General features: G+C 32.0%; 1 protein-coding gene across 3 annotated transcripts in view; it reads left to right on the top strand.

Moving 5' to 3' along the window:
• Positions 1-27500, top strand: part of LOC133655326 (disintegrin and metalloproteinase domain-containing protein 12-like) — a 221493-nt gene that overhangs the window by 192854 nt on the left and 1139 nt on the right. For all 3 annotated transcript variants that reach the window (XR_009826981.1, XM_062055353.1, XM_062055354.1), the window contains 8 exons: positions 1-136; positions 264-372; positions 9195-9393; positions 9463-9540; positions 20392-20500; positions 20579-20714; positions 22125-22239; positions 24476-24736. The exon at positions 1-136 is cut by the window's left edge and continues 60 nt beyond it. Coding sequence is in view for 2 of the 3 variants with exons in the window: in XM_062055353.1 (XP_061911337.1) it covers positions 1-136; positions 264-372; positions 9195-9393; positions 9463-9540; positions 20392-20500; positions 20579-20714; positions 22125-22239; positions 24476-24736 (1143 nt within the window). In the remaining variant the exon portion in view is untranslated. The remainder of the gene's footprint in view (positions 137-263; positions 373-9194; positions 9394-9462; positions 9541-20391; positions 20501-20578; positions 20715-22124; positions 22240-24475; positions 24737-27500) is intronic.

The raw sequence follows: 27500 nt of genomic DNA, 5'->3' as shown, positions 1-27500 counted from the left end.
TGCACGGGCGACAGTCCACACTGCCCCGCCAACGTCTACCTGCACGACGGCCACGCCTGCCAGCGCGTGGACGGCTACTGCTACAACGGCGTGTGCCAAACACACGAGCAGCAGTGTGTGACGCTGTGGGGACAAGGTAGGGCTTCCTTCTTGGACACCACCCGTGTGGGGCTCCGGTCACAACTTGTGTGTGTGTGTGTGTGTGTGTGTGTGTGTGTGTGTGTGTGTGTGTGTGTGTGTGTGTGTGTGTGTGTGCGCCGCAGGGGCCAAGGCCGCTCCAGGGATCTGCTTCCAGCGGGTCAACTCGGCGGGTGACCCCTACGGCAACTGTGGCAAGGACGCCAAAGGCTCCTTCGCCAAATGTGACGCACGGTGAGAAAATGTTAGTTTAGGGTGAACTGTAATGTCGCGAATTGGCCACCAGGTGGCGCCACCCCTGAATGTCAACGGCCTGACCTCGCAGTGAAGAAGAAACCCCCCAAAAAGTGTATAGTATTGTTTTAAACATCCATCATACATACATAAATCAAGTTTTTTTTAACATAGGTACACATGAATCAAGATTTTTTTTTTACTGGAGTACACTTAAAGCAAGTTTTTTTTTTTTTATCGAAGTACACATGAATCGTTTTACCGAAGTACACTTAAAGCAAGTATTTTTTTAAAATCTAAGTACACATGAATATTTTTTTTAAAAACACAAGTACACATGAATCAAGTTTTTTTTTAACAGAAGTACACTTAAAGCATGAATCAAGATATATATTTTTTTACTAGAGTACACTTTGAGCAAGTTTTTTTGTTATCGAAGTACACATGAATCGTTTTACTGGAGTACACTTAAAGCAAGTATTTTTTTTATTTAATCGAAGTACACACAAATCGTTTTACCGAAGTACACTTAAAGCAAGTATTTTTTTAAAATCTAAGTACACATGAATCTTTTTTTTTTAAAACACAAGTACACATGAATCAAGTTTTTTTTTAACAGAAGTACACTTAAAGCATGAATCAAGATTTTTTTTTTTAATGAAGTACACTTTAAGCAAGTTTTTTTTTATCGAAGTACAAATTAATCGTTTTACTGAAGTACACTTAAAGCAAGTATTTTTTTCAAATCTAAGTACACATGAATATTTTTTTTAAAAACACAAGTACACATGAATCAAGTTTTTTTTACTGAAGTACACTTAAAGCAAGTATTTTTTTTATGAAAGTACACATGAATATATTTTTTAAAACAAGTACACGTGAATCAAGTTTTTTTTTTAACTGAAGTACACTTTAAGCATGAATCAAGATTTTTTATTTTTACTGAAGTACACTTTAAGCAAGTTTTTTTTAATCGAAGTACACATGAATCGTTTGACTGGAGTACACTTAAAGCAAGTATTTCTTTTTTTATATCAAAGTACACATGAATCTTTTTACTGAAGTACACTTAAAGCAAGTATTTTTTTTTATCTAAGTACACATGAATATTTTTTTTAAAAACACGAGTACACATGAAGCAAGTTTTTTTTTTAACTGAAGTACACTTTAAGCAAGTTTTTTTAATGTAAGTACACATGAATCATTTTATTTAAAACACAAGTACACATTTTTAACTGAAGTACACTTTAAGCATGAATCAAGATATTTTTTCTTTACTAGAGTACACTTTGAGCAAGTTTTTTTGTTATCGAAGTAGACATGAATCGTTTTACTGGAGTACACTTAAAGCAAGTATTTTTTTTATTTAATCGAAGTACACATGAATCGTTTTACTGGAGTACACTTAAAGCAAGTATTTTTTGTATCTAAGTACACATGAATAATTTTTTTTAAACACAAGTACACATTTTTTAACTGAAGTACACTTTAAGCAAGTTTTTTTTTCATGTAAGTACGCATGAATCATTTTATTTAAAACACAAGTACACATTTTTTAACTGAAGTACACTTTAAGCAAGTTTTTTTTTTTTTATCGAAGTACACATGAATCGTTTTACTGGAGTACACTTAAAGCCAGTATTTTTAAAATTTTTATCGAAGTACACATGAATCGTTTTACTGAAGTACACTTAAAGCAAGTATTTTTTTAAATCTAAGTACACATGAATTTTTTTTTTTTAAAACACAAGTACACATGAATCAAGTTTTTTTTTAACTGAAGTACACTTTAAGCAAGTTTTTTTTTATTGAAGTACACATGAATCGTTTTACTGGAGTACACTTAAAGCCAGTATTTCTTTTTTTTTTTTAATCAAAGTACACGAATCGTTTTACTGAAGTACACTTAAAGCAAGTCATTTTTTTTAATCTAAGTACACATGAATCGTTTTACTGGAGTACACTTAAAGCAAGTATTTTTTTGTGTCTAAGTACACATTCATTATTATTTTTTTAAACGAGTACACATGAATCAATTTTTTTTTTTTAGCTAAAGTACACTTTAAGCAAGTTTTTTCATGTAAATACACGTTAATTATTTTATTTTAAACACAAGTACACATTTTTAACTGAAGTACACTTTAAGCAAGTTTTTTTTTAACCAAAGTACACATGAATCATTTTACTGGAGTACACTTAAAGCCAGTATTTATTTATTTTATCGAAGTACACATGAATCGTTTTACTGAAGTACACTTAAAGCAAGTATTTTTTTTTATCTAAGTACACATGAATTTTTTTTTTTAAAACACAAGTACACATGAATCAATTTTTTTTTTTAACTGAAGTACACTTTAAGCAAGTTTTTTACATGTAAGTACACATTAATCATTTTAACACAAGTACACGTTTTTTTAACTGAAGTACACTTTAAGCACGAATCAAGATTTTTTTTTTTTACTGGAGTACACTTTAAGCAAGTTTTTTTTAAATCGAAGTACACATGAATCGTTTTACTGGAGTACACATAAAGCAAGTATTTTTTTGTGTCTAAGTACACATTCATTTTTTTTTTTTAAACGAGTACACATGAATCAAGTTTTTTTTTTAGCTAAAGTACACTTTAAGCAAGTTTTTTCATGTAAATACACGTTAATTATTTTATTTTAAACACAAGTACACATTTTTAACTGAAGTACACTTTAAGCAAGTTTTTTTTTAACCAAAGTACACATGAATCATTTTACTGGAGTACACTTAAAGCCAGTATTTATTTATTTTATCGAAGTACACATGAATCGTTTTACTGAAGTACACTTAAAGCAAGTATTTTTTTTAATCTAAGTACACATGAATTTTTTTTTTTAAAACACAAGTACACATGAATCAAGTTTTTTTTTTAACTGAAGTACACTTTAAGCAAGTTTTTTACATGTAAGTACACATTAATCATTTTAACACAAGTACACGTTTTTTTAACTGAAGTACACTTTAAGCATGAATCAAGATTTTTTTTTTTACTGGAGTACACTTAAAGCAAGTATTTTTTTTAATTTAATCCAAGTACACATGAATAATTTTTTTTAAACACAAGTACACATTTTTTAACTGAAGTACACTTTAAGCAAGTTTTTTTTCATGTAAGTACACATGAATCATTTTATTTAAAACACAAGTACACATTTTTTAACTGAAGTACACTTTAAGCAAGTTTTTTTTTATTGAAGTACACATGAATCTTTTTACTGGAGTACACTTAAAGCCAGTATTTTTTTTATTTTTTTTTAATCAAAGTACACATGAATCGTTTTACTGGAGTACACTTAAAGCCAGTATTTTTTTTATTTTTTTTTAATCAAAGTACACATGAATCGTTTTACTGAAGTACACTTAAAGCAAGTATTTTTTTTAAATCTAAGTACACATGAATTTTTTTTTTAAAAACACAAGTACACATGAATCAAGTTTTGTTTTTAACTGAAGTACACTTTAAGCAAGTTTTTTACATGTAAGTACACATGAATCATTTTAACACAAGTACACATTTTTAACTGAAGTACACTTTAAGCATGAATCAAGATTTTTTTTTTTTACTGGAGTACACTTAAAGCAAGTATTTTTTTGTATATAAGTACACATTCATTTTTTTTTTTTTAAACACAAGTCCACACAAATCAATTTTTTTTTAAGCTAAAGTACACTTTAAGCAAGTTTTTTTTCATGTAAGTACACATGAATCATTTTATTTAAAACACAAGTACACATTTTTTTAACTGAAGTACACTTTAAGCATGAATCAAGATTTTTTTTTTTTTACTAGAGTACACTTAAAGCAAGTATTTTTTTTTATTTTTATCGAAGTACACATTAATCGTTTTACTGAAGTACACTTGAAAAGGCAGCATGTGTGATGGTATGGGGGTGTATCAGTGGCCAAGACATGGGTAACTTACACCTCTGTGAAGGCACCATTAATGCTGAAAGGTACATACAGCTTTTGGAGCAACATATGTTGCCATCCAATCATGGACGCCCCTGCTTATTTCAGCAAGACAATGCCAAGCCACGTGTTACACATAATGAAGTAGTTTCTATACACATGAGTCAGTTCTGTGGTTCCTCGACATGAATTATTATGTTTTCATTGTGAGTAGAAACAGTTATTCTCGGCATTAACTGAATTCATTTTGAGGCCAAATTCCAAACAGGAGCATAGAAAAATGTTTCTATGGTAACGCGAGCAGTGACCTTCAAAAAGAAGAAAAGAAACCAAAAAGTAATTATTATTTCATTGAAGGTTGTGAATGACATTGACAGTGAATTGAAGTGTGTGTGTGTGTGTGTGTGTGTGTGTGTGTGTGTGTGTGTGTGTGTGTGTGTGTTCTTGTATTTCTACCCTTCTTGAAACATCAACAAGGAAAAGTAGCTTCCATATGAGGAGGTGTGAACAAGTTAGGACCGAAATCATGGTCCCAATACGAAAAAAAACCATTGCATCTAATAGACTCCATAAGGGACAAGCGGTAGAAAATGGATGGATGGATGGATCATTTGCACCCCTGGTGGTGAAATCTATCAAAATGAGGGTGGTCCTAAAAATGAGGGATTTTTCAAATGGACCGTGTGTCGCTTTTAAAAGTGCTCCCCCTCTGGTGGTCAACATATGAAATAACAAGTGTGTGTGAAAATTGGAATGGCCAAAATGAATAAAAAAAAATATATGTATATAGAGTCATACTGTAATAACTTAAAGTAAATAATGAAGATTAAAAAACAATTACAAACAAAAAAAATGAACTAAAAGCAGTATTTTTATCACGTGTCGACTTTTTTCTTACAAAATTGGGAACAATTTCTCATATTCTTTCTGCTTCTGTAACATTGCAATATTTTCTCGTAAAATTATGACTTTTTAATGTTCAATGATTACTTTTTAATGCAAAATGGTGACATTTGTCATGTCAAATTCTGACTTTTATCGCAATGTTGCCAATTTTTTGGTTGTTCTTGTAAAATAGTGACATTTTCGGAGTTAAATTATGACTTTTTCTTATAAAATTGTGACTTTTGTCGAATAAAATTACGACTTTTTTCATAAAATTGCCAGAATGTTCAGTTTTTCTTGTAAAATTTTGGCTTGAGTTGAGTAAAATGACGACTTTTATTATAATACTGCCAAAATTCAAAGTTTTTTTTGGTGAAATTGTGACCTTTTTCTTGTGAAATTCCAACTAATTTTTCACAAGCACAAAAAAAAAAATGCAAATAGAGACATACTGTAATAAATTGAAGTAAATATCGAAGATTAAAAACAGGTATAAACAACAAATTCAACAACAAAAATAAACTAAAAGTCTTTTTCTCACAATGAGTCGACTTCTTTCTGATAAAATTGGGAACAATTTCTCATATTCTTTCTGCTTCTGTAATATTGCAATATTTTCTCGTAAAATGATGACTTTTTAATGCAAAATGGTGACATTTGTCATGTCAAATTCTGACTTATCGCAATGTTGCCAATTTTTTGGTTGTTCTTGTAAAATAGTGACATTTTTGGAGTAAAATTATGACTTTTGTCATAATTTTGCCTTGTAAAATTCCGATTACTATTATAATATTGCCAAAATATTGAAGTTTTCTTATTGCCAAAATGTTAAGCTTTTCTTGTAAAATTGCGACTGTTATTGAGTAAAATTCCAACTTTTTACAAATGTTCAGTTTTTCTTGTAAAATTTTGATAAATTTCTGATAAAATTGGGAACAATTTCTCATATTCTTTCTGTTTCTGTAATATTGCAATATTTTTTCGTAAAAATTATGACTTTTTAGTGTAAAATGGTGACATTTGTCATATAAAATTTGGACTTTTATTGCAATATTGCCAATATTTTTAATGCAAAATGGTGACATTTGTCATGTCAAATTCTGACTTTTATCGCAATGTTGCCAATTTTTTGGTTGTTCTTGTAAAATAGTGACATTTTTAGAGTTAAGTTATGACTTTTGTCATAATTTCGCCTCGTAAAATTCCGATTACTATTATAATATTGCCAAAATATTGAAGTTTTCTTATAAAATTGTGACTTGTCGAGTAAAATTACGACTCTTTTCATAAAATTGCCAAAATGTTAAGCTTTTCTTGTAAAATTGCGACTGTTATTGAGTAAAATTCCAACTTTTTACAAATGTTCAGTTTTTCTTGTAAAATTTTGGCTTGAGTTGAGTAAAATGACGACTTTTATTATAATACTGCCAAAATTCTAAGTTTTTTTTGGTGAAATTGTGACCTTTTTCTTGTGAAATTCCAACTCATTTTTCACAAGCACAAAAAATAAAAAAATGCATATAGAGACATACTGTAATAACTTGGAGTAAATATCGAAGATTAAAAACAGTTATAAACCAAAAATTCAACAACAAAAATAAACTAAAAGCAATCTTTTTCTCACAATGAGTCGACTTCTTTCTGATAAAATTGGGAACAATTTCTCATATTCTTTCTGCTTCTGTAATATTGAAATATTTTCTTGTAAAAATTATGACTTTTTAATGTAAAATGGTGACATTTTTCATATAAAATATGGACTTTTATTGCAATATTGCCAATATTTTTGGTTGTTCTTGTAAAATAGTGACATTTTTGGAGTTAAATTATGACTTTTGTCATAATTTCGCCTCGTAAAATTCCGATTACTATTATAATGTTGCCAAAATATTGAAGTTTTCTTATAAAATTGTGACTTTAGTCGAGTAAAATTACGACATTTTTCATAAAATTGCCAGAATGTTAAGCTTTTCTTGAAAAATTGCGACTGTTATTGAGTAAAATTCCAACTTTTTACAAATGTTCAGTTTTTCTTGTAAAATTTTGGCTTGAGTTGAGTAAAATGACGACTTTTATTATAATACTGCCAAAATTCTAAGTTTTTTTTGGTGAAATTGTGACCTTTTTCTTGTGAAATTCCAACTAATTTTTCACAAGCACAAAAAAAATAAAATATATATATATATAGAGACATACTGTAATAACTTGAAGTAAATATCAAAGATTAAAAACCAATTACAAACAACAAATTCAACAACAACAAAAATGAACTAAAAGCAGTCTTTTTCTCACAATGTGTCGACTTCTTTCTGATCAAATTGGGAACAATTTCTCATTCTTTCTGTTTCTGTAATATTGAAATATTTTCTCGTAAAAATGATGACTTTTTAATGCAAAATGGTGACATTTGTCATATAAAATTCTGACTTTTATCGCAATATTGCCAATATTTTTTAGTTGTTCTTGTAAAATAGTGAAATTTTGCCAAGTAAAATTCCGATTGTTATAATATTGCCAAAATGTTAGTTTTCTTATAAATTTGTGACTTTTGTCGAGTAAAATTACGACGCTTTTCATGAAATTGCCAAAATGTTAAGCTTTTCTTGTAAAATTGCAACTTTTACTGAGTAAAATTCCAACTTTTATCATAATATTGCACAAATGTCTGTATTGTAAAATGCCGACTTTTTTTTTTATAATACTGCCAAAATTGTACGTTTTTCTTGTGAAATTGTGACCTTTTTCTTGTGAAATTCCAACTCATTTTTCACAACAAGCTTTTGTATATTGGCATAGTATGTATATATTATTAATGATGTAAATACACATCTTTATATATCTAGAAAGGGTGGTCCTAAAGAGGTAGGCATTTTTCATAGGTCTCAAGAAGGTAACAAAAGCAAGAATGTGTGTGTGTGTGTGTGTGTGTGTGTGTGTGTGTGTGTGTGTGTGTGTGTGTGTGTGTGTGTGTGTGTGTGTGTGTGTGTGTGTGTGTGTGTGTGTGTGTGTGTGTGTGTGTGTGTTCGTTCGTTCGTTCTTGTATTGCTACTAGAGATGTCCGATAATATCGGTCTGCCGATATTATCGGCCGATAAATGCGTTAAAATGTAATATCGGAAATTATCGGTATCGTTTTTTTATTATCAGTATCGTTTTTTTTGTGTTTTTTTTTGTTGTTGTTTTTTTTTAAATTATTAAATCCACATAAAAAACACACCAACCCACCAACCCAAAAAACCTCCCTCCCCCATTCACACTCATTCACACAAAAGGGTTGTTTCTTTCTGTTATTAATATTCTGCTTCCTACATTATATATCAATATATATCAATACAGTCTGCAAGGGATACAGTCCGTAAGCACACATGATTGTGCGTGCTGCTGCTCCACTAATAGTACTAACCTTTAACAGTTCATTTTACTCATTTTCATTCATTACTAGTTTCTATGTAACTGTTTTTATATTGTTTTACTTTCTTTTTTATTCAAGAAAATGTTTTTAATTTATTTATCTTATTTTATTTGATTCATTTTTTTAAAAAGTACCTTATCTTCACCATACCTGGTTGTCCAAATTAGGCATAATAATGTGTTGATTCCACGACTGTCTATATCGGTTGATATTGGTATCGGTTGGTATCGGTAATTAAAGAGTTGGACAATATCGGCAAAAAGCCATTATCGGACATCCCTAATTGCTACCCTTCTTGAGATTTCAACAAGGAAAAGTACCCTCCATATGAGGAGGTGTGAACAAGTGAGGACATAAATCATGGTCCCAATACAGAAAACCATTGCATCTAATAGAGAGCCAAATACTAGAGTCCGTGAACATTGCTCCAAAGTCAGGATTTTTTTGTTGATTTAATGTGCAAACAAAAGTAAACATTGCCAGGTCCAAAGGCAGCAATTAATGATAAAACAGCTAAAGAAGGACTTCCCTATTCATCCCCGAAAAAAGCCTTTGTCAAGAGAATATTGTGTATTGTGTCCACAGGGACGCCAAGTGTGGCAAAGTCCAGTGCCAAGGAGGAGCCAAGCGCCCGGTCATCGGCACCAACGCCGTCTCCATAGAAACCAACATCCCCTTACAAGAAGGAGGGAAGATCCTGTGCCGTGGTACACACGTCTACCTCGGCGACGACATGCCCGACCCGGGCCTGGTCCTGACGGGCACCAAGTGTGGCAACGGAATGGTGAGTCTCGCCGTGGACCCGCCTCCCCCGGGGGGGGGGTCCTGTTCTCAAGCCTTCTGTTGTCCTCAGATGTGCCTGAACCGCCAGTGCCAGAACGTCAGCGTTTTCGGCGTGCACGAGTGCGCCGCCAAGTGCAACGGTCGAGGGGTGAGTGTGCACGCGAGGGGGGAGGGGGGTGGTGGGTCGTCATCAGTCACGCAGGACGCTGAGAGGCCCGCTCAATTATCCCTAATGGCGTCACTTATCGTGCGCCTCAGGACACATTCATCAAAGACTGCTCGTCCTTGTCCCCGAAAACTCAAGTCAGGGTTTCATTTTCCACACTCCAGCATTTTCACCAACAATCCAGTTTGCCGTACCCAAATACCCATGGAGCTCTGAGGTGGAACACCATTTGTTTGGGTTAAGAAACAAAAGACCACTTAGAGCTGCTTATGCTGTTGTTGTTAAATCTGTTGTTTTTCCAATGTCACTTTCCGAAAAAGCACAACCACCTCATCTTAAACATAAATAATATACGCATTTATTATTATAAAAACAAACACATTAGTCCAGGTTTTTTGAATATATTATTATAAATACACATTAATGCATTTTTTACAATGTACATACGTTCACATTCATGTTTGTTTTGTTTTTTTTAACACAGATGAATATCAAAAAATACATATGAAAAAAGTTTCTTTAAAACACAGGTAAACATTACCGTATTTTTCGGACTATAAGGCGCACTTCAAATCCTTTCATTTTCTCAAAAATGGACAGTGCGCCTTATAACCTGGTGCGCCTAATGTACGGCATAATTCTGGTTGTGCTTACTGACCTCGAAGCTATTTTATTTGGTACACTGTGTAATGATAAGTGTGACCAGTAGATGGCAGTCACACAAGCGATACGTGTAGACTGCAATATGATGGCAGTCACACATAAGAGATACGTGTAGACTGCAATATGATGGCAGTCACACATAAGAGATACGTGTAGACTGCAATATGATGGCAGTCACACATAAGAGATACGTGTAGACTGCAATATGATGGCAGTCACACATAAGAGATACGTGTAGACTGCAATATGATGGCAGTCACACATAAGAGATACGTGTAGACTGCAATATGATGGCAGTCACACATAAGAGATACGTGTAGACTGCAATATGATGGCAGTCACACATAAGAGATACGTGTAGACTGCCATATAATGGCAGTCACACATAAGAGATACGTGTAGACTGCAATATGATGGCAGTAAACTTTATATGTACCATTGAAAAAATAGAACATTACACCATCGTTCAAAAATGTGTCAATGTTTTTAGTATTATTATTATTACAAGTTGCAACACAAGTATTATTATTCTTATAATAAAAGTTACAGCACAAGTATTATTATTATTATAAGTTACAACACAAGTATTGTTATTATTATAAGTTACAACACAAGTATTATTATTATAAATCAAACACAAATATAATTATTATTATTATTGTTATTATTATTATTATTATAAGTTAAAACACAAATATAATTATTATTATTATTGTTATTATTATTATTATAAGTTAAAACACAAATATAATTATTATTATTATTGTTATTATTATTATTATTATAAGTTACAACACAAGTATTATTATTATTATTATTATTATTATAAGTTACAACACAAGTATTATTATTATTATAAGTTACAACACAAGTACTAATATTATAATAAGTTACAACACAAGTATTATTATTATAAGTTACAACACAAGTATTAATATTATAATAAGTTACAACACAAGTATTATTATTATATAAGTTACAACACAAGTATTAATATTATAATAAGTTACAACACAAGTATTATTATTATTATTATAAGTTACAACACAAGTATTATAATTATTATAAGTTACAACACAAGTATTAATATTATAATAAGTTACAACACAAGTATTATTATTATTATTATAAGTTACAATACAAGTATTATTATTATTATTATAAGTTACAACACAAGTATTATTATTATCATAAGTTTGGCTGAAGTATTGTTATTATTATTATTATAAGTTAAAACACAAATATAATTATTATTATTATTGTTATTATTATTATTATTATAAGTTACAACACAAGTATTATTATTATTATTATAAGTTACAACACAAGTATTATTATTATTATAAGTTACAACACAAGTACTAATATTATAATAAGTTACAACACAAGTATTATTATTATAAGTTACAACACAAGTATTAATATTATAATAAGTTACAACACAAGTATTATTATTATATAAGTTACAACACAAGTATTAATATTATAATAAGTTACAACACAAGTATTATTATTATTATTATAAGTTACAACACAAGTATTATAATTATTATAAGTTACAACACAAGTATTAATATTATAATAAGTTACAACACAAGTATTATTATTATTATTATAAGTTACAATACAAGTATTATTATTATTATTATAAGTTACAACACAGGTATTATTATTATCATAAGTTTGGCTGAAGTATTATTAATATCATATTATAAGTTACAACACAATTATTACTATTATTATTATTATAAGTTACAACACAAGTATCATTATTATTATAAGTTACAACACATTTATTAATATTATAAGTTACAACACATTTATTATTATAAGTTACAACACAAGTAATATCATTATTATTATACGTTACAACACAAGTACTATTCATATTATAAGTTACAACACAAGTATTAATATTACAATAAGTTACAACACAAGTATTAATATTATAATAATTTACAACACAAGTATTATTATTATTATTATAAGTTACAACACAAGTATTATAATTATTATAAGTTACAACACAAGTATTAATAATATAATAAGTTACAACACAAGTATTATTATTATTATTATTATAAGTTACAACACAAGTATTATTATTATTATTATAAGTTACAACACAAGTATTATAATTATTATAAGTTACAACACAAGTACTATTCATATTATAAGTTACAACACAAGTATTAATATTACAATAAGTTACAACACAAGTATTAATATTACAATAAGTTACAACACAAGTATTATTATTATATAAGTTACAACACAAGTATTAATATTATAATAAGTTACAACACAAGTATTATTATTATTATAAGTTACAACACAAGTATTAATATTAAAATAAGTTACAACACAAGTATTATTATTATTATTATAAGTTACAATACAAGTATTATTATTATTATTATAAGTTACAACACAAGTATTATTATTATATAAATTACAACACAAGTATTAATATTATAATAAGTTACAACACAAGTATTATTATTATTATTATAAGTTACAACACAAGTATTATAATTATTATAAGTTACAACACAAGTATTAATATTAAAATAAGTTACAACACAAGTATTATTATTATTATTATTATAAGTTACAATACAAGTATTATTATTATAAGTTACAACACAAGTATTATAATTATTATAAGTTACAACACAAGTATTAATATTATAATAAGTTACAACACAAGTATTATTATTATTATTATAAGTTACAACACAAGTATTATTATTATCATAAGTTTGGCTGAAGTATTATTAATATCATATTATTATAAGTTACAACACAATTATTACTATTATTATTATTATAAGTTACAACACAAGTATTATTATTATCATAAGTTTGGCTGAAGTATTATTAATATCATATTATTATAAGTTACAACACAAGTATCATTATTATTATAAGTTACAACACATTTATTAATATTATAAGTTACAACACATTTATTATTATAAGTTACAACACAAGTAATATCATTATTATTATACGTTACAACACAAGTACTATTCATATTATAAGTTACAACACAAGTATTAATTTTACAATGAGGTACAACACAAGTATTAATATTATAATAAGTTACAACACAAGTATTATTATTATTATAAGTTACAACACAAGTATTATAATTATTATAAGTTACAACACAAGTATTAATATTATAATAAGTTACAACACAAGTATTATTAGGGTCCGCATGTACCCTGTACAAAGGACTCCCCCAGGGAGTCCTTTGTACTGGTTACAAAGGAACCTATTGAATTTGTAATGTTTATTATTATTAGGGTCCGCACAGGACCTTTTCAAAAGGAATCCCAAAGGGAGTCCTTTTGCAATGGGACGAAAGGACCCTATTGAAATTGTAAGGTTTTATTAGGGTCCGCATGTACCCTGTAAAAAGGACTCCCCCAGGGAGTCCTTTGTACTGGTTACAAAGGAACCTATTGAAATTGTAATGTTTATTATTAGGGTCCGCCCTGTACCCTGTACAAAGGACTCCCTCAGGGAGTCCTTTGTACTGGTTACAAAGGAACCTATTGTATTTGTAAGGTTTTATTAGGGTCCGCCCTGTACCCTGTACAAAGGACTCCCTCAGGGAGTCCTTTGTACTGGTTACAAAGGAACCTATTGTATTTGTAAGGTTTTATTATTATTATTATTATTCTTTGTTTCTTCTTCCGCAGCTTTGCGCACTACTACGCCCCCCTTAACATGCTTCAAAACTCACCAAATTTTTTACACACATCCAAAAAGTGTGCCAGCAGACTTTAGTCAAAAAACCAAACCCAAAAAAATACACTTGCTCTCTAGCGCCCCCTAGGTAGAAAACTGCCTATAACTCCCACTAGGAAGGTCGTAGAGACATGAAACCAAAACCTGTATGTAGGTCTCAGTTAGACCTACAATTCATAATTTCACTTCTTCGGGCGAAAACCAACAGGAAGTTGGCAATTTCCCCTTCAAGACAAAAAATGACTAAAAACACTCATTTTTGATTTTTGCCCTCTAATTTGACCCCCTTAAAATACTTCAAAACTCACCAAACTTCTCACACACATCGGGACTGGTGGGAACTGTGATCTAAAAAAAAAACCGAATCCCAAAACTCAAAATTGTGCTCTACATAATTTTTGGAAAAAAAAGACAAAAAACTGCTCCTCAGAGGAAAACTCTGACAAAACTGCTTGTAACTTCCGGTAGGAACGTCGTAGAGACATGAAAAAAATACCTCTATGTAGGTCTCATTTAGACCTACATTTCATACATTGACACCCTTCAGCAAAAATCAACAGGAAGTTTGTTATCTCCATTTCAAAACAACATTTTTGTACCAAACGGTCACCAAACATCAAACATTATCTCCTCTGAGCGCGTTTGTCGTTTCGGCTTCAAACTGCTACAGGAGAGAGATTGAACCCTTCTGATTAAAAGTTCTATACGGATAATGATTAAGTGCTACCGTTTTGATTTTGCGAGCCTTCAAAGACCCGCAGCACTGATGCTGCTACGGTGCCAAAAATGACAACGAAACTGCGATTAGACCTTCTTTGGCCTCAATACACACAATACCCTATAATGACAATGTGAACTCAGACACAACTTCCTCTAACTCCCAGTACCAATATCGTAGAGACACGAAACAAAAACCTCTATGTAGGTCTCACTCAGGACTACCACTGGACTAAAGTATTGGACACCTAGGACTAGCACCTGCCAGAAGGCGGACCCGACCAATGCTGCTTGCAGCTTTAATTATTATTATTATTATACCGGCCGCCTCTTCGAACAGCAATTTGACCCACTTAACATGCTCCAAAACTCACCAAATTTGACACACAAGTCAGGACCTGCGAAAATTGCTTGTTAATAACAAAACCAAACCCCAAAAATAAAAATTGCGCTCTAGCGCCCCCTAGGAAAAAAAAAAAACAAACTGCCTGTAACTCCCACTAGGAAGGTCGTAGAGACATGAAACAAAAACCTGTATGTAGGTCTGCTAAAGACCTACAACTCATAATTTTACATCGTCGGGCGAAAACCAACAGGAAGTTGGCAATTTCCCCTTCAAGACAAAAATGTACTAAAAACACTGTTTTTTACGTCTTTGACCTCTAATTTGACCCCCTTAAAATACTTCAAAACTCACCAAACTTCTCACACACATCGGGACTGGTAGAAATTGCGATCTCAAAAAATAACCGAACCCCGAAAATCAAAATTGTGCCCTTGAGCAATTTTTACATAAAACTGAGAAAAAACTGCTTTTTAGAGGAAAACTCAGACAAAACTGCTTATAACTTCCGGTAGGAACGTCGTAGAGACATGAAACAAATACCTCTATGTAGGTCTTGTCTAGACCTACATTTCATAGATTGACATCCTTCAGCGAAAATCAACAGGAAGTTTGTAATCTCCATTTCAAAACAACATTTTTGTACCAAACGGTCACCAAACATCAAACATTATCTCCTCTGAGCGCGTTTGTCGTTTCGGCTTCAAACTGCTACAGGAGAGAGATTGAACCCTTCTGATTAAAAGTTCATGAAAGAGTGGTGATTAGTGCTACCGTTTTGATTTTACGCGCCTTCAAAGACCCGCAGCACTGATGCTGCTACGGTGCCAAAAATGACAACGAAACTGCGATTAGACCTTCTTTGGCCTCAATACACACAATAGCCTATAATGACAATGTGAACTCAGACACAACTTCCTCTAACTCCCAGTACCAATATCGTAGAGACACGAAACAAAAACCTCTATGTAGGTCTCACTCAGGACTACCACTGGACAAAAGTATTGGACACCTAGGACTAGCACCTGCCAGAAGGCGGACCCGACCAATGCTGCTTGCAGCTTTAATTAGGGTCCGCCCTGTACCCTGTACAAAGGACTCCCTCAGGGAGTCCTTTGTACTGGTTACAAAGGAACCTATTGTATTTGTAAGGTTTTATTATTCTTTATTATTATTATTCCGCACCGTCGCGCACTACTTTGCCCCCCTTAACATGCTTCAAAACTCACCAAATTTTTTACACACATCCAAACTCGGGTAGAGCCCACTTTAGTTAAAAAACCAAACCCAAAAAAATACACTTGCTCTCTAGCGCCCCCTAGGTAGAAAACTGCCTATAACTCCCACTAGGAAGGTCGTAGAGACATGAAACCTAAACCTGTATGTAGGTCTCAGTTAGACCTACAATTCATAATTTTACTTCTTCGGGCGAAAACCAACAGGAAGTTGGCAATTTCCACTTCAAGACAAAAAATGACTAAAAACACTCATTTTTGATTTTTGAGCTGTAATTTGACCCCCTTAAAATACTTCAAAACTCACCAAAATTCGCACACACATCGGGACTGCGGGAAACTGCGATCTAAAAAAAAAACCGAATCCCAAAACTCAAAATTGTGCTCTACATAATTTTTGGAAAAAACAGAGAAATAAACTGCTCCTCAGAGGAATAATCTGACAAAACTGCTTGTAACTTCCGGTAGGAACGTCGTAGAGACATGAAACCAATACCTCTAATGTAGGTCTCGCCTAGACCTACATTTCATAGATTGACACCCTTCAGCAAAAATCAACAGGAAGTTTGTTATCTCCATTTCAAAACAACATTTTTGTACCAAACGGTCACCAAACATCAAACATTATCTCCTCTGAGCGCGTTTGTCGTTTCGGCTTCAAACTGCTACAGGAGAGAGATTGAACCCTTCTGATTAAAAGTTGACGACGGCGTTGTGATTAGTGCTACCGTTTTGATTTTACGCGCCTTCAAAGACCCGCAGCACGGATGCTGCTACGGTGCCAAAAATGACAACGAAACTGCGATTAGACCTTCTTTGTCCTCAATACACACAATAGCCTATAATGACAATGTGAACTCAGACACAACTTCCTCTAACTCCCAGTACCAATATCGTAGAGACACGAAACAAAAACCTCTATGTAGGTCTCACTCAGGACTACCACTGGACTAAAGTATTGGACACCTAGGACTAGCACCTGCCAGAAGGCGGACCCGACCAATGCTGCTTGCAGCTTTAATTATTATTATTATTATACCGGCCGCCTCTTCGAACAGCAATTTGACCCACTTAACATGCTCCAAAACTCACCAAATTTGACACACAAGTCAGGACCTGCGAAAATTGCTTGTTAATAACAAAACCAAACCCCAAAAATAAAAATTGCGCTCTAGCGCCCCCTAGGAAAAAAAAAAACAAACTGCCTGTAACTCCCACTAGGAAGGTCGTAGAGACATGAAACAAAAACCTGTATGTAGGTCTGCTAAAGACCTACAACTCATAATTTTACATCGTCGGGCGAAAACCAACAGGAAGTTGGCAATTTCCCCTTCAAGACAAAAATGTACTAAAAACACTGTTTTTTACGTCTTTGACCTCTAATTTGACCCCCTTAAAATACTTCAAAACTCACCAAACTTCTCACACACATCGGGACTGGTAGAAATTGCGATCTCAAAAAATAACCGAACCCCGAAAATCAAAATTGTGCCCTTGAGCAATTTTTACATAAAACTGAGAAAAAACTGCTTTTTAGAGGAAAACTCAGACAAAACTGCTTATAACTTCCGGTAGGAACGTCGTAGAGACATGAAACAAATACCTCTATGTAGGTCTTGTCTAGACCTACATTTCATAGATTGACATCCTTCAGCGAAAATCAACAGGAAGTTTGTAATCTCCATTTCAAAACAACATTTTTGTACCAAACGGTCACCAAACATCAAACATTATCTCCTCTGAGCCCGTTTGTCGTTTCGGCTTCAAACTGCTACAGGAGAGAGATTGAACCCTTCTGATTAAAAGTTGACGACGGCGTTGTGATTAGTGCTACCGTTTTGATTTTACGAGCCTTCAAAGACCCGCAGCACTGATGCTGCTACGGTGCCAAAAATGACAACGAAACTGCGATTAGACCTTCTTTGGCCTCAATACACACAATAGCCTATAATGACAATGTGAAATGGATCCGCTGCTGTGATTTTACGCACCTTCAAAGAAAACAACCACTGTGCCGCAGCACCTAGGAAAAAAACACAGACACAACTTCCTCTAACTCCCAGTACCAATATCGTAGAGACACGAAACAAAAACCTCTATGTAGGTCTCACTCAGGACTACCACTGGACTAAAATGTTGGACACCTAGGACTAGCACCGGCCAAAAGGCGGACCCGACCAATGCTGCTTGCAGCTTTAATTATTATTATTATTATAAGTTACAACACAAGTATTATTATTATTATTATAAGTTACAACACAAGTATTATAATTATTATAAGTTACAACACAAGTACTATTCATATTATAAGTTACAACACAAGTATTAATATTACAATAAGTTACAACACAAGTATTAATATTACAATAAGTTACAACACAAGTATTATTATTATTATTATAAGTTACAACACAAGTATTATAATTATTATAAGTTACAACACAAGTATTAATATTAAAATAAGTTACAACACAAGTATTATTATTATTATTATAAGTTACAATACAAGTATTATTATTATTATTATTATAAGTTACAACACAAGTATTATTATTATATAAGTTACAACACAAGTATTAATATTATAATAAGTTACAACACAAGTATTATTATTATTATTATAAGTTACAACACAAGTATTATAATTATTATAAGTTACAACACAAGTATTAATATTAAAATAAGTTACAACACAAGTATTATTATTATTATTATAAGTTACAATACAAGTATTATTATTATTATTATTATTATAAGTTACAACACAAGTATTATAATTATTATAAGTTACAACACAAGTATTAATATTATAATAAGTTACAACACAAGTATTATTATTATTATTATTATAAGTTACAACACAAGTATTATTATTATAAGTTACAACACAAGTATTATAATTATTATAAGTTACAACACAAGTACTATTCATATTATAAGTTACAACACAAGTATTAATATTACAATAAGTTACAACACAAGTATTAATATTACAATAAGTTACAACACAAGTATTATTATTATATAAGTTACAACACAAGTATTAATATTATAATAAGTTACAACACAAGTATTATTATTATTATAAGTTACAACACAAGTATTATAATTATTATAAGTTACAACACAAGTATTAATATTAAAATAAGTTACAACACAAGTATTATTATTATTATTATTATAAGTTACAATACAAGTATTATTATTATTATAAGTTACAACACAAGTATTATAATTATTATAAGTTACAACACAAGTATTAATATTATAATAAGTTACAACACAAGTATTATTATTATAAGTTACAACACAAGTATTATTATTATTATTATAAGTTACAACACAAGTATTATTATTATCATAAGTTTGGCTGAAGTATTATTAATATCATATTATTATTATAAGTTACAACACAATTATTACTATTATTATTATAAGTTACAACACAAGTATTATTATTATTATAAGTTACAACACATTTATTATTATTATTTTTATAAGTTACAAGTATTATTATTATAAGTTACAACACATTTATTATTATAAGTTACAACACAAGTAATATTATTATTATTATAAGTTACAACACAAGTAATATTATTATTATTATATGTTACAACACAAGTAATATTATTATAATAAGTTACAACACAAGTATTGTTAATTTTATAAGTTATAACACAAGTAATAATATTATTATAATACCGGTAAGTTACAACACAATTTAAGCATTCAGTCTTCTGTCTAAAAGTGTAAAAAGAAGTGAACTATCATGTCCTCCATGGTGGAGGTTTAATTTGGTGCAAACCTATTTCCAGTGAGAAGTAGGTCAGATTGCTTAAGAGCACCGTGGTAGTGCACCTGAAGGTCATGTGACGCTACAGGTGGCATCTTCTCCTGCAGTAAAGTGAGGAGCAAGTGAAGACGTTTGCCTGCTTTGATGCTTTTACCACCCGCCAAAGCTGGCCAGGACAGGAAGTGATGAAGGCAGGACAGGAAGTGATGAAGGCAGGACAGGAAGTGATGAATGCAGGACAGGAAGTGATGAATGCAGGACAGGAAGTGATGAATGCAGGAAGAGAAGAGTGTTTGTGTTGATCAGGACGTTTGCTGCAGGTGTGCAACAACAACAAGAACTGTCACTGCGAGGCCCACAGGGCGCCACCCTTCTGTGCCACGTCAGGCCTGGGGGGCAGCGTGGACAGCGGTCCTGTCAGGCTGGCAGGTAAACTCCTGTCTCAGGAACATGACTACAACGTCAACAAAAATGGTCCTTTTACGGCTGCTTTTTCTGCCCGAGTAGACGGCGTGGGCGTGACGGCGGGCATCCTGGCGGTGTTGCTCCTCCTTCTGGGAGGCGCCGCGCTGGCGTGCATGAAGAGGAAAGGCCTCAGAGGAATGTTGTCCACCGCCAAGAAGGATCCCACCGACAAGATCAGGTGATGGTTCTTGGTAGAGATGTCCGATAATGGCTTTTTTGCCGATATATTTTTTGCCCAATTCTTAAAAAACGAATCCGATATCAACCGATATATACAGTGGTGGAATGAACACATTATTATGCCTCATTTTGTTGTGATGCCCCGCTGGATGCATTAAACAATGTAACAAGAGTGTGCAGAGCAGTAATCAGAACAAAGGGTGGCTATTTTGAAGAAACTAGAATATAAAACATGTTTTCAGTTATTTCACCTTTTTTTTTTTGGTTAAGTACATAACTCCACATGTTCATTCATAGTTGTGATGCCTTCAGTGACAATCTACTATGTCAGGGGTCGGCAACCCGCGGCTCCGGAGCCGCATGCGGCTCTTTGACCACTCTGATGCGGCTCAGCTACATACTTGCACACACAGGAGACAGCAAAGCATACTTAGTCATCAGCCGCACAGCTTACACTGACGGTAGCCGTATCAAACAACTTTAACATTGTTACGTTACAAATATGCGCCACACTGTGAACCCACACCAAAAAAGAATGAAAAACACATTTCTGGAGAACATCCCACCGTAACACAACATAAACACAACACAACCAATACCCAGAATCCCATGCAGCCCTAACTCTTCCGGTCTAGATTATACACCCCCGCTACCACCAAATCCCCCCACACATCAACCCCCCCCCCACCCTCTCCGTGCGTTGGTTGAGCGGAAGAGTTAGGGCTGCATGGGATTCCGGGTATTGGTACCGTCAGTGTAAGATGTGTGGCTGCTGAGGTAGTACGCCTTGCTGTCACTTACGTGAGCAAGCTGAAACTGCATTCTGCATGTGGTTGAGCAGGTACGCTGTTTGGGCAGGCTGTAGAGGGCGCCAAAAGCAGTGTCATCACACCCTGATATTCGGGATTCTGAGAGGGTTGGCAAGTATGATGCTATCAAGCCATTTATTCACAACTCGCGGGCCGCACTAACATCAAATTTCCACATTAAAGTGCGTGCCGGTGCGTGGTCGGAGTCCCCTGGTTAACATAGCACAAAGCGTTTAAGCTTTGTATGCGTGTTTTTCATTTTAATTTTTTTTGTGGCTCCCATTATTTTCTCTAATTTGTGAAACTTGCCAAAATGGCTCTTTGAGTGGTAAAGGTTGCCGACCCCTGTACTATGTAAATAGTCACGAAAATAAAGAAAACACATTGAATTAATTAATTAATTAATTGAAGGCGTGTCTAAACTTTTGGCCTGTTCTGTATGTCTGCTTTTCTACAAAATAGCACATATTTAGGCTTATACATGTTGTATAAAATGTTCAGCTTGTTTCCACTTTTTCTTATATTTTCACTGTTTTTATTTTCCGACAAGACGTGACGAACACGTGTTCACTAACGAGCGTTCCTCCTCCTATTCTCAGATCCGTGAGCGCCGCGACCGCCGGCCCCTCCACTCCCAGCCGGCCTCAGCCGGGCAACGCGGCGTCCCCGACCCGTCCGGCCCCGCCCGTGTCCCACGGCGCCGCCATCTTTAAGGTGACTCCACTGGCCAATGATGATGATGTCACGGGTCCACATCTGCTAGTAACTAAAGGCCTACTGAAAGCCACTACTAGCGACCACGCAGTCTGATAGTTTATATATCAATGATGAAATCTTAACATGCCAATACGGCCAGGTTAACTTATAAAGTGACATTTTAAACTTCCCGGGAAACTTCCGCTTGAAAACGTCGCGGTATGATGACGTATGCGCGTGACGTCACGAGGTCAAGGGAAGTGTTTGGACCCAATTCAAATACCTCTGTTTTCTTCGACAAAATTCCACAGTATTCTGGACATCTGTGTTGGTGAATCTTTTGCAATTTGTTTAATGGACAATGGAGGCTGCGAATAAGAAAGTTGTAGGTGCGATCGATGGAGCGGCGGACTACAGCAACACCAGGAGGTTGTGTTGTGTTTTGAGCAGGATAGCAGACGCACTACGGTGAGTAAGCCCGCCGCCGCAGCTAGGTTAGCTTCTGTTTTTTTAGCTTCGCCAAGCGGAATATTATTAATCGTGTATTTACATGTTCATGGTTTAATAGTATTTTTGATCTTCTGTCTATCCATCCAGTCAGGGTTTTTTTTAATTTAGTTTCTATCTGCATTTGAGACTGCTATGCTATCACGTTGGCTACGTAGCTAGGTTAGCTTCTATTTTTTTAGCTTCGCAAAGCTGAATATTATTAATCGTGTATTTACATGTTCATGGTTTAATAGTATTTTTGATCTTCTGTCTATCCATCCAGTCAGGGTTTTTTTTTATTTTAGTTTTTATCTGCATTTGAGACTGATGCTATCACGTTGGCTACGTAGCTAGGTTAGCTTCTATTTTTTTAGCTTCGCCAAGCTGAATATTATTATTTGTTGATTTACATGTTCATGGTTTAATAGTATTTTTGATCTTCTGTCTATCCATCCAGTCAGGGTTTTTTTAAATTTAGTTTCTATCTGCATTTGAGACTGCTATGCTATCACGTTGGCTACGTAGCTAGGTTAGCTTCTATTTTTTTAGCTTCGCAAAGCTGAATATTATTAATCGTGTATTTACATGTTCATGGTTTAATAGTATTTTTGATCTTCTGTCTATCCATCCAGTCAGGGTTTTTTTTTATTTTAGTTTTTATCTGCATTTGAGACTGATGCTATCACGTTGGCTACGTTGCTAGGTTAGCTTCTATTTTTTTTAGCTTCGCAAAGCTGAATATTATTATTTGTTGATTTACATGTTCATGGTTTAATAGTATTTTTGATCTTCTGTCCATCCATCCAGTCAGGGTTTTTTTTTATTTAGTTTCTATCTGCATTTGAGACTGATGCTATCACGTTGGCTACGTAGCTAGGTTAGCTTCTATTTTTTTAGCTTCGCAAAGCTGAATATTATTAATCGTGTATTTACATGTTCATGGTTTAATAGTATTTTTGATCTTCTGTCTATCCATCCAGTCAGGGTTTTTTTTTTATTTAGTTTTTATCTGCATTTGAGACTGATGCTATCACGTTGGCTACGTAGCTAGGTTAGCTTCTATTTTTTTTAGCTTCGCAAAGCTGAATATTATTATTTGTTGATTTACATGTTCATGGTTTAATAGTATTTTTGATCTTCTGTCTATCCATCCAGTCAGGGTTTTTTTTAATTTAGTTTCTATCTGCATTTGAGACTGATGCTATCACGTTGGCTACGTAGCTAGGTTAGCTTCTATTTTTTTTTAGCTTCGCAAAGCTGAATATTATTAATCGTGTATTTACATGTTCATGGTTTAATAGTATTTTTGATCTTACAGGCAAGGCTTTTTTTTATCAGCGAGCAAAAGTTGCGAACTTTATCGTCGATTTTCTCTACTAAATCCTTTCAGCAAAAATATGGCAATATCGCGAAATGATCAAGTATGACACATAGAATGGATCTGTTATTCCCGTTTAAATAAAAAAATGTCATTTCAGTAGGCCTTTAAGCCAGTGTGGTCCTGCCTAGACGGGGGGTCTCAATGTGACCGTCATCTATAAAAATGGGAGCCATTACCTCCCTGCTTGGCACTCAGCATCAAGGGTTGGAATTGGGGGTTAAATCACCATAAATGATTCCCGGGCGTGGCCACCGCTGCTGCTCACTGCTCCCCTCACCTCCCAGGGGGTGATGAAGGGTGATGGGTCGAATGCAGAGAATAATCTCGTGCTGTGACAATCATTGGTACTTGAACTTTATCAGGACGTCTCCCATCTTTTCGCAGCCTCCTCACCGAGGCCTGGGGGCGGAGCTCCCCCCGCCGCCGCCCTACCCCTCCCACAGCCTGCGCAGGTTGCCCCAGTGCCCGCCCGCCCACCACCGGCAGCCCCTTTCCCTCACCGTGTCCCTCGCCCCGCGGCCGCAGCCCAGGCCTGTTGCCCCGCCGCCGCTGCCTCACAGGGTGCCCCTTCCTCACGTTCACGTCACGCCCAGGGCCATGGCGTGCCGCGGCGCTCCACGCCATGAGGGCTGCAGGATGGTGATGGTGAGTTTAACAAACACATATTTTACCTGCATAGAGAAGATGGAGGCGGGCTTAAAGCAGTGGGCGGGGCAAAAAAGTCTGTTTTTAGTCTTTTCTGGAAACCTAAAAAATATATTAGAGAACTAAAAATATGAACAAAATGCTTTTCTTTAATGTTAATGAATTATTCATGAAGACAAATGTTCAAACATGCCTAATACAATCTTTTTTTTAATCTAGATCTGCACCAATATACAAATACTTGAAAACATTTTATTAATTGAAACACTTTTTTTAAATAAAAAAAAATCCAAGTATGAAATATAAATGAGAAGTCTGTATTTAAAAATGTTTTTAATAATTTTTGTTAAATGTTCAAATAATTAACCAACTCACTCTCTAATATATATATATATATATATATATATATATATATATATATATATATATATATATATATATATATATATATATATATATATATATATATATATATATATATATATATATATATAAATAATTAAAAATGTTATTTAAATTTTTATTATTTTTATTTATTTTAGAGAGTGAGTTGGTTTTATTGTTTAAATAATAAATAATACAAATAATAAATAACAAAAAAATTATAATAATATTGTTCAAATAATAAACTAAGTGAGTTGATTTATTATTTGAACAATATTATTTATTTTTTTGTTATTTATGAGTGATATATATATATATATATATAAAAACATATATGTATATGTATATATATATTATGTATATTTTATTTAAGGGAGTGAGTTGGTTTATTATTTGAAAAATATTAAAACATTTTTTTGTTATTTATTATTTTTATGATTTATTATTTGAACAATAAAACCAACTCACTCCCTAAAATAATAATAATAATAAAATATAATATAATATACATATACACAATGTATATTTTATTTTTATTTTAGGGAGTGAGTTGGTTTATTATTTGAACAATATTATTATTTATTTTATTATTTATTATTTAAACAATAAAACCAACTCACTACCTAAAAAAAAATATATAGATTTTTTTTAGGGATTGAGTTGGTTTTATTGTTTATTGTTAATTATTTAAACAATAAAACCAACTCACTACCAAAAAAAAAAAATATATATATATATATATATATATATATATATATATATATATATATATATATATATATATATATATATATATATATATATATATATATTTAGAGAGTGAGGTGGTTTAATTGTTTAAATAATAAAATAATGAATAATATTGTTCAAATAATAAACCAACTTTCTCCCTAAAATAATTTTTTTTTATATATATATACACACATACATATATATATACACACACACACATATATATATATATATATATATATATATATATATATATATATATATATATATATATATATATATATATATATATATATATATACACACATACTGTATATACACACACACACACACACAAACATATATATATATATATATATATATATATATATATATATATATATATATATATATATATATATATATATATATATACATACTGTATATACACACACACACACACAAACATATATATATATATATATATATATATATATATATATATATATATATATATATATATATATATATATATATATATATATATATATATATATATATATATATATATATATATATATACACACATCAAATATTAATGAGAAAATCCACACTTTTCTCATTAATATTTCAGACTTCGATTTTTTTATTGGGGAAAAAAACGTTTACATTTCATTAATAAAACTGTTTTTTTCAAGTATTTTTTGTAGTATTTGATATCGTAATCTTTGCGGAATATCTTTGTGTTGTAAGAGGTACTTAAAAATAAAATGATTTAATTCAGTAAAAATTACGGTAATTGTTTTTTATATAATATTACAACCAACCAATTTAATATAGCTGTAATTAATTGTATTTGAATATATTGTCAATAAATAAATCAACAAAATTACGTTTCTAATTTAATTTAGTAAAAATTACAACAATTTTTTTAAATTAATATAGTAAAATTACCTAATTTAATTTAGTAAGAATTATTATATATATTTTTAAATAATATAAATTCAACATAAAGGTATTTAATTTTATTATTTACATTTGAATATAGTGTCAATATAAAATCGACAAAATGACATTTTTATTAAAAAAAAAGTTTAATTGAATAGTTTTTTTTCAATTATTTTTTGTATTATTTCATCTAGTAAGCTTTGCAGAATGTTTTAGGAGTTGCTTAAAAACAAAACATTTAATTAAATAAAAATCTTAATATTTCATTATATTATTTAAAAAATGTATATAATTTTTACTAAATTAACACATTTTTATTATATTATTTAAACGTAACAAATTAATTTAGTAAAAATTAAATAACATAATAGAAATAAAAAATGTAATTTAGTAAAAATTATATAATTTAAAAAAAATGTATATAGACTTAGACTTAGACAACTTTAATGATCCACAAGGGAAATTGTTCCACACAGTAGCTCAGTTACAAAGGATGGAAGGTGTAAGGATGGAAAGGACAATGCAGGTATAAAATGGACTAAAAATGTACCGTAGTAGCAATATAAAATATAACATATATGTAATATTTACATAATATATGTACAGTATATGATATATACTGATATATTACATTATATTATATGTTTATATTATGTATGTACAATATATAACAATTACCATGTACAATATTACAGTATATATAACATAATAAATTTAACAC

Source organism: Entelurus aequoreus, linkage group LG08 (genome assembly GCF_033978785.1).
Source record: "Entelurus aequoreus isolate RoL-2023_Sb linkage group LG08, RoL_Eaeq_v1.1, whole genome shotgun sequence".
NCBI lineage: Eukaryota > Metazoa > Chordata > Actinopteri > Syngnathiformes > Syngnathidae > Entelurus > Entelurus aequoreus.
Note: the sequence above shows the minus strand (reverse complement) of the source record. Positions and strands in the feature narration are given on the sequence as shown.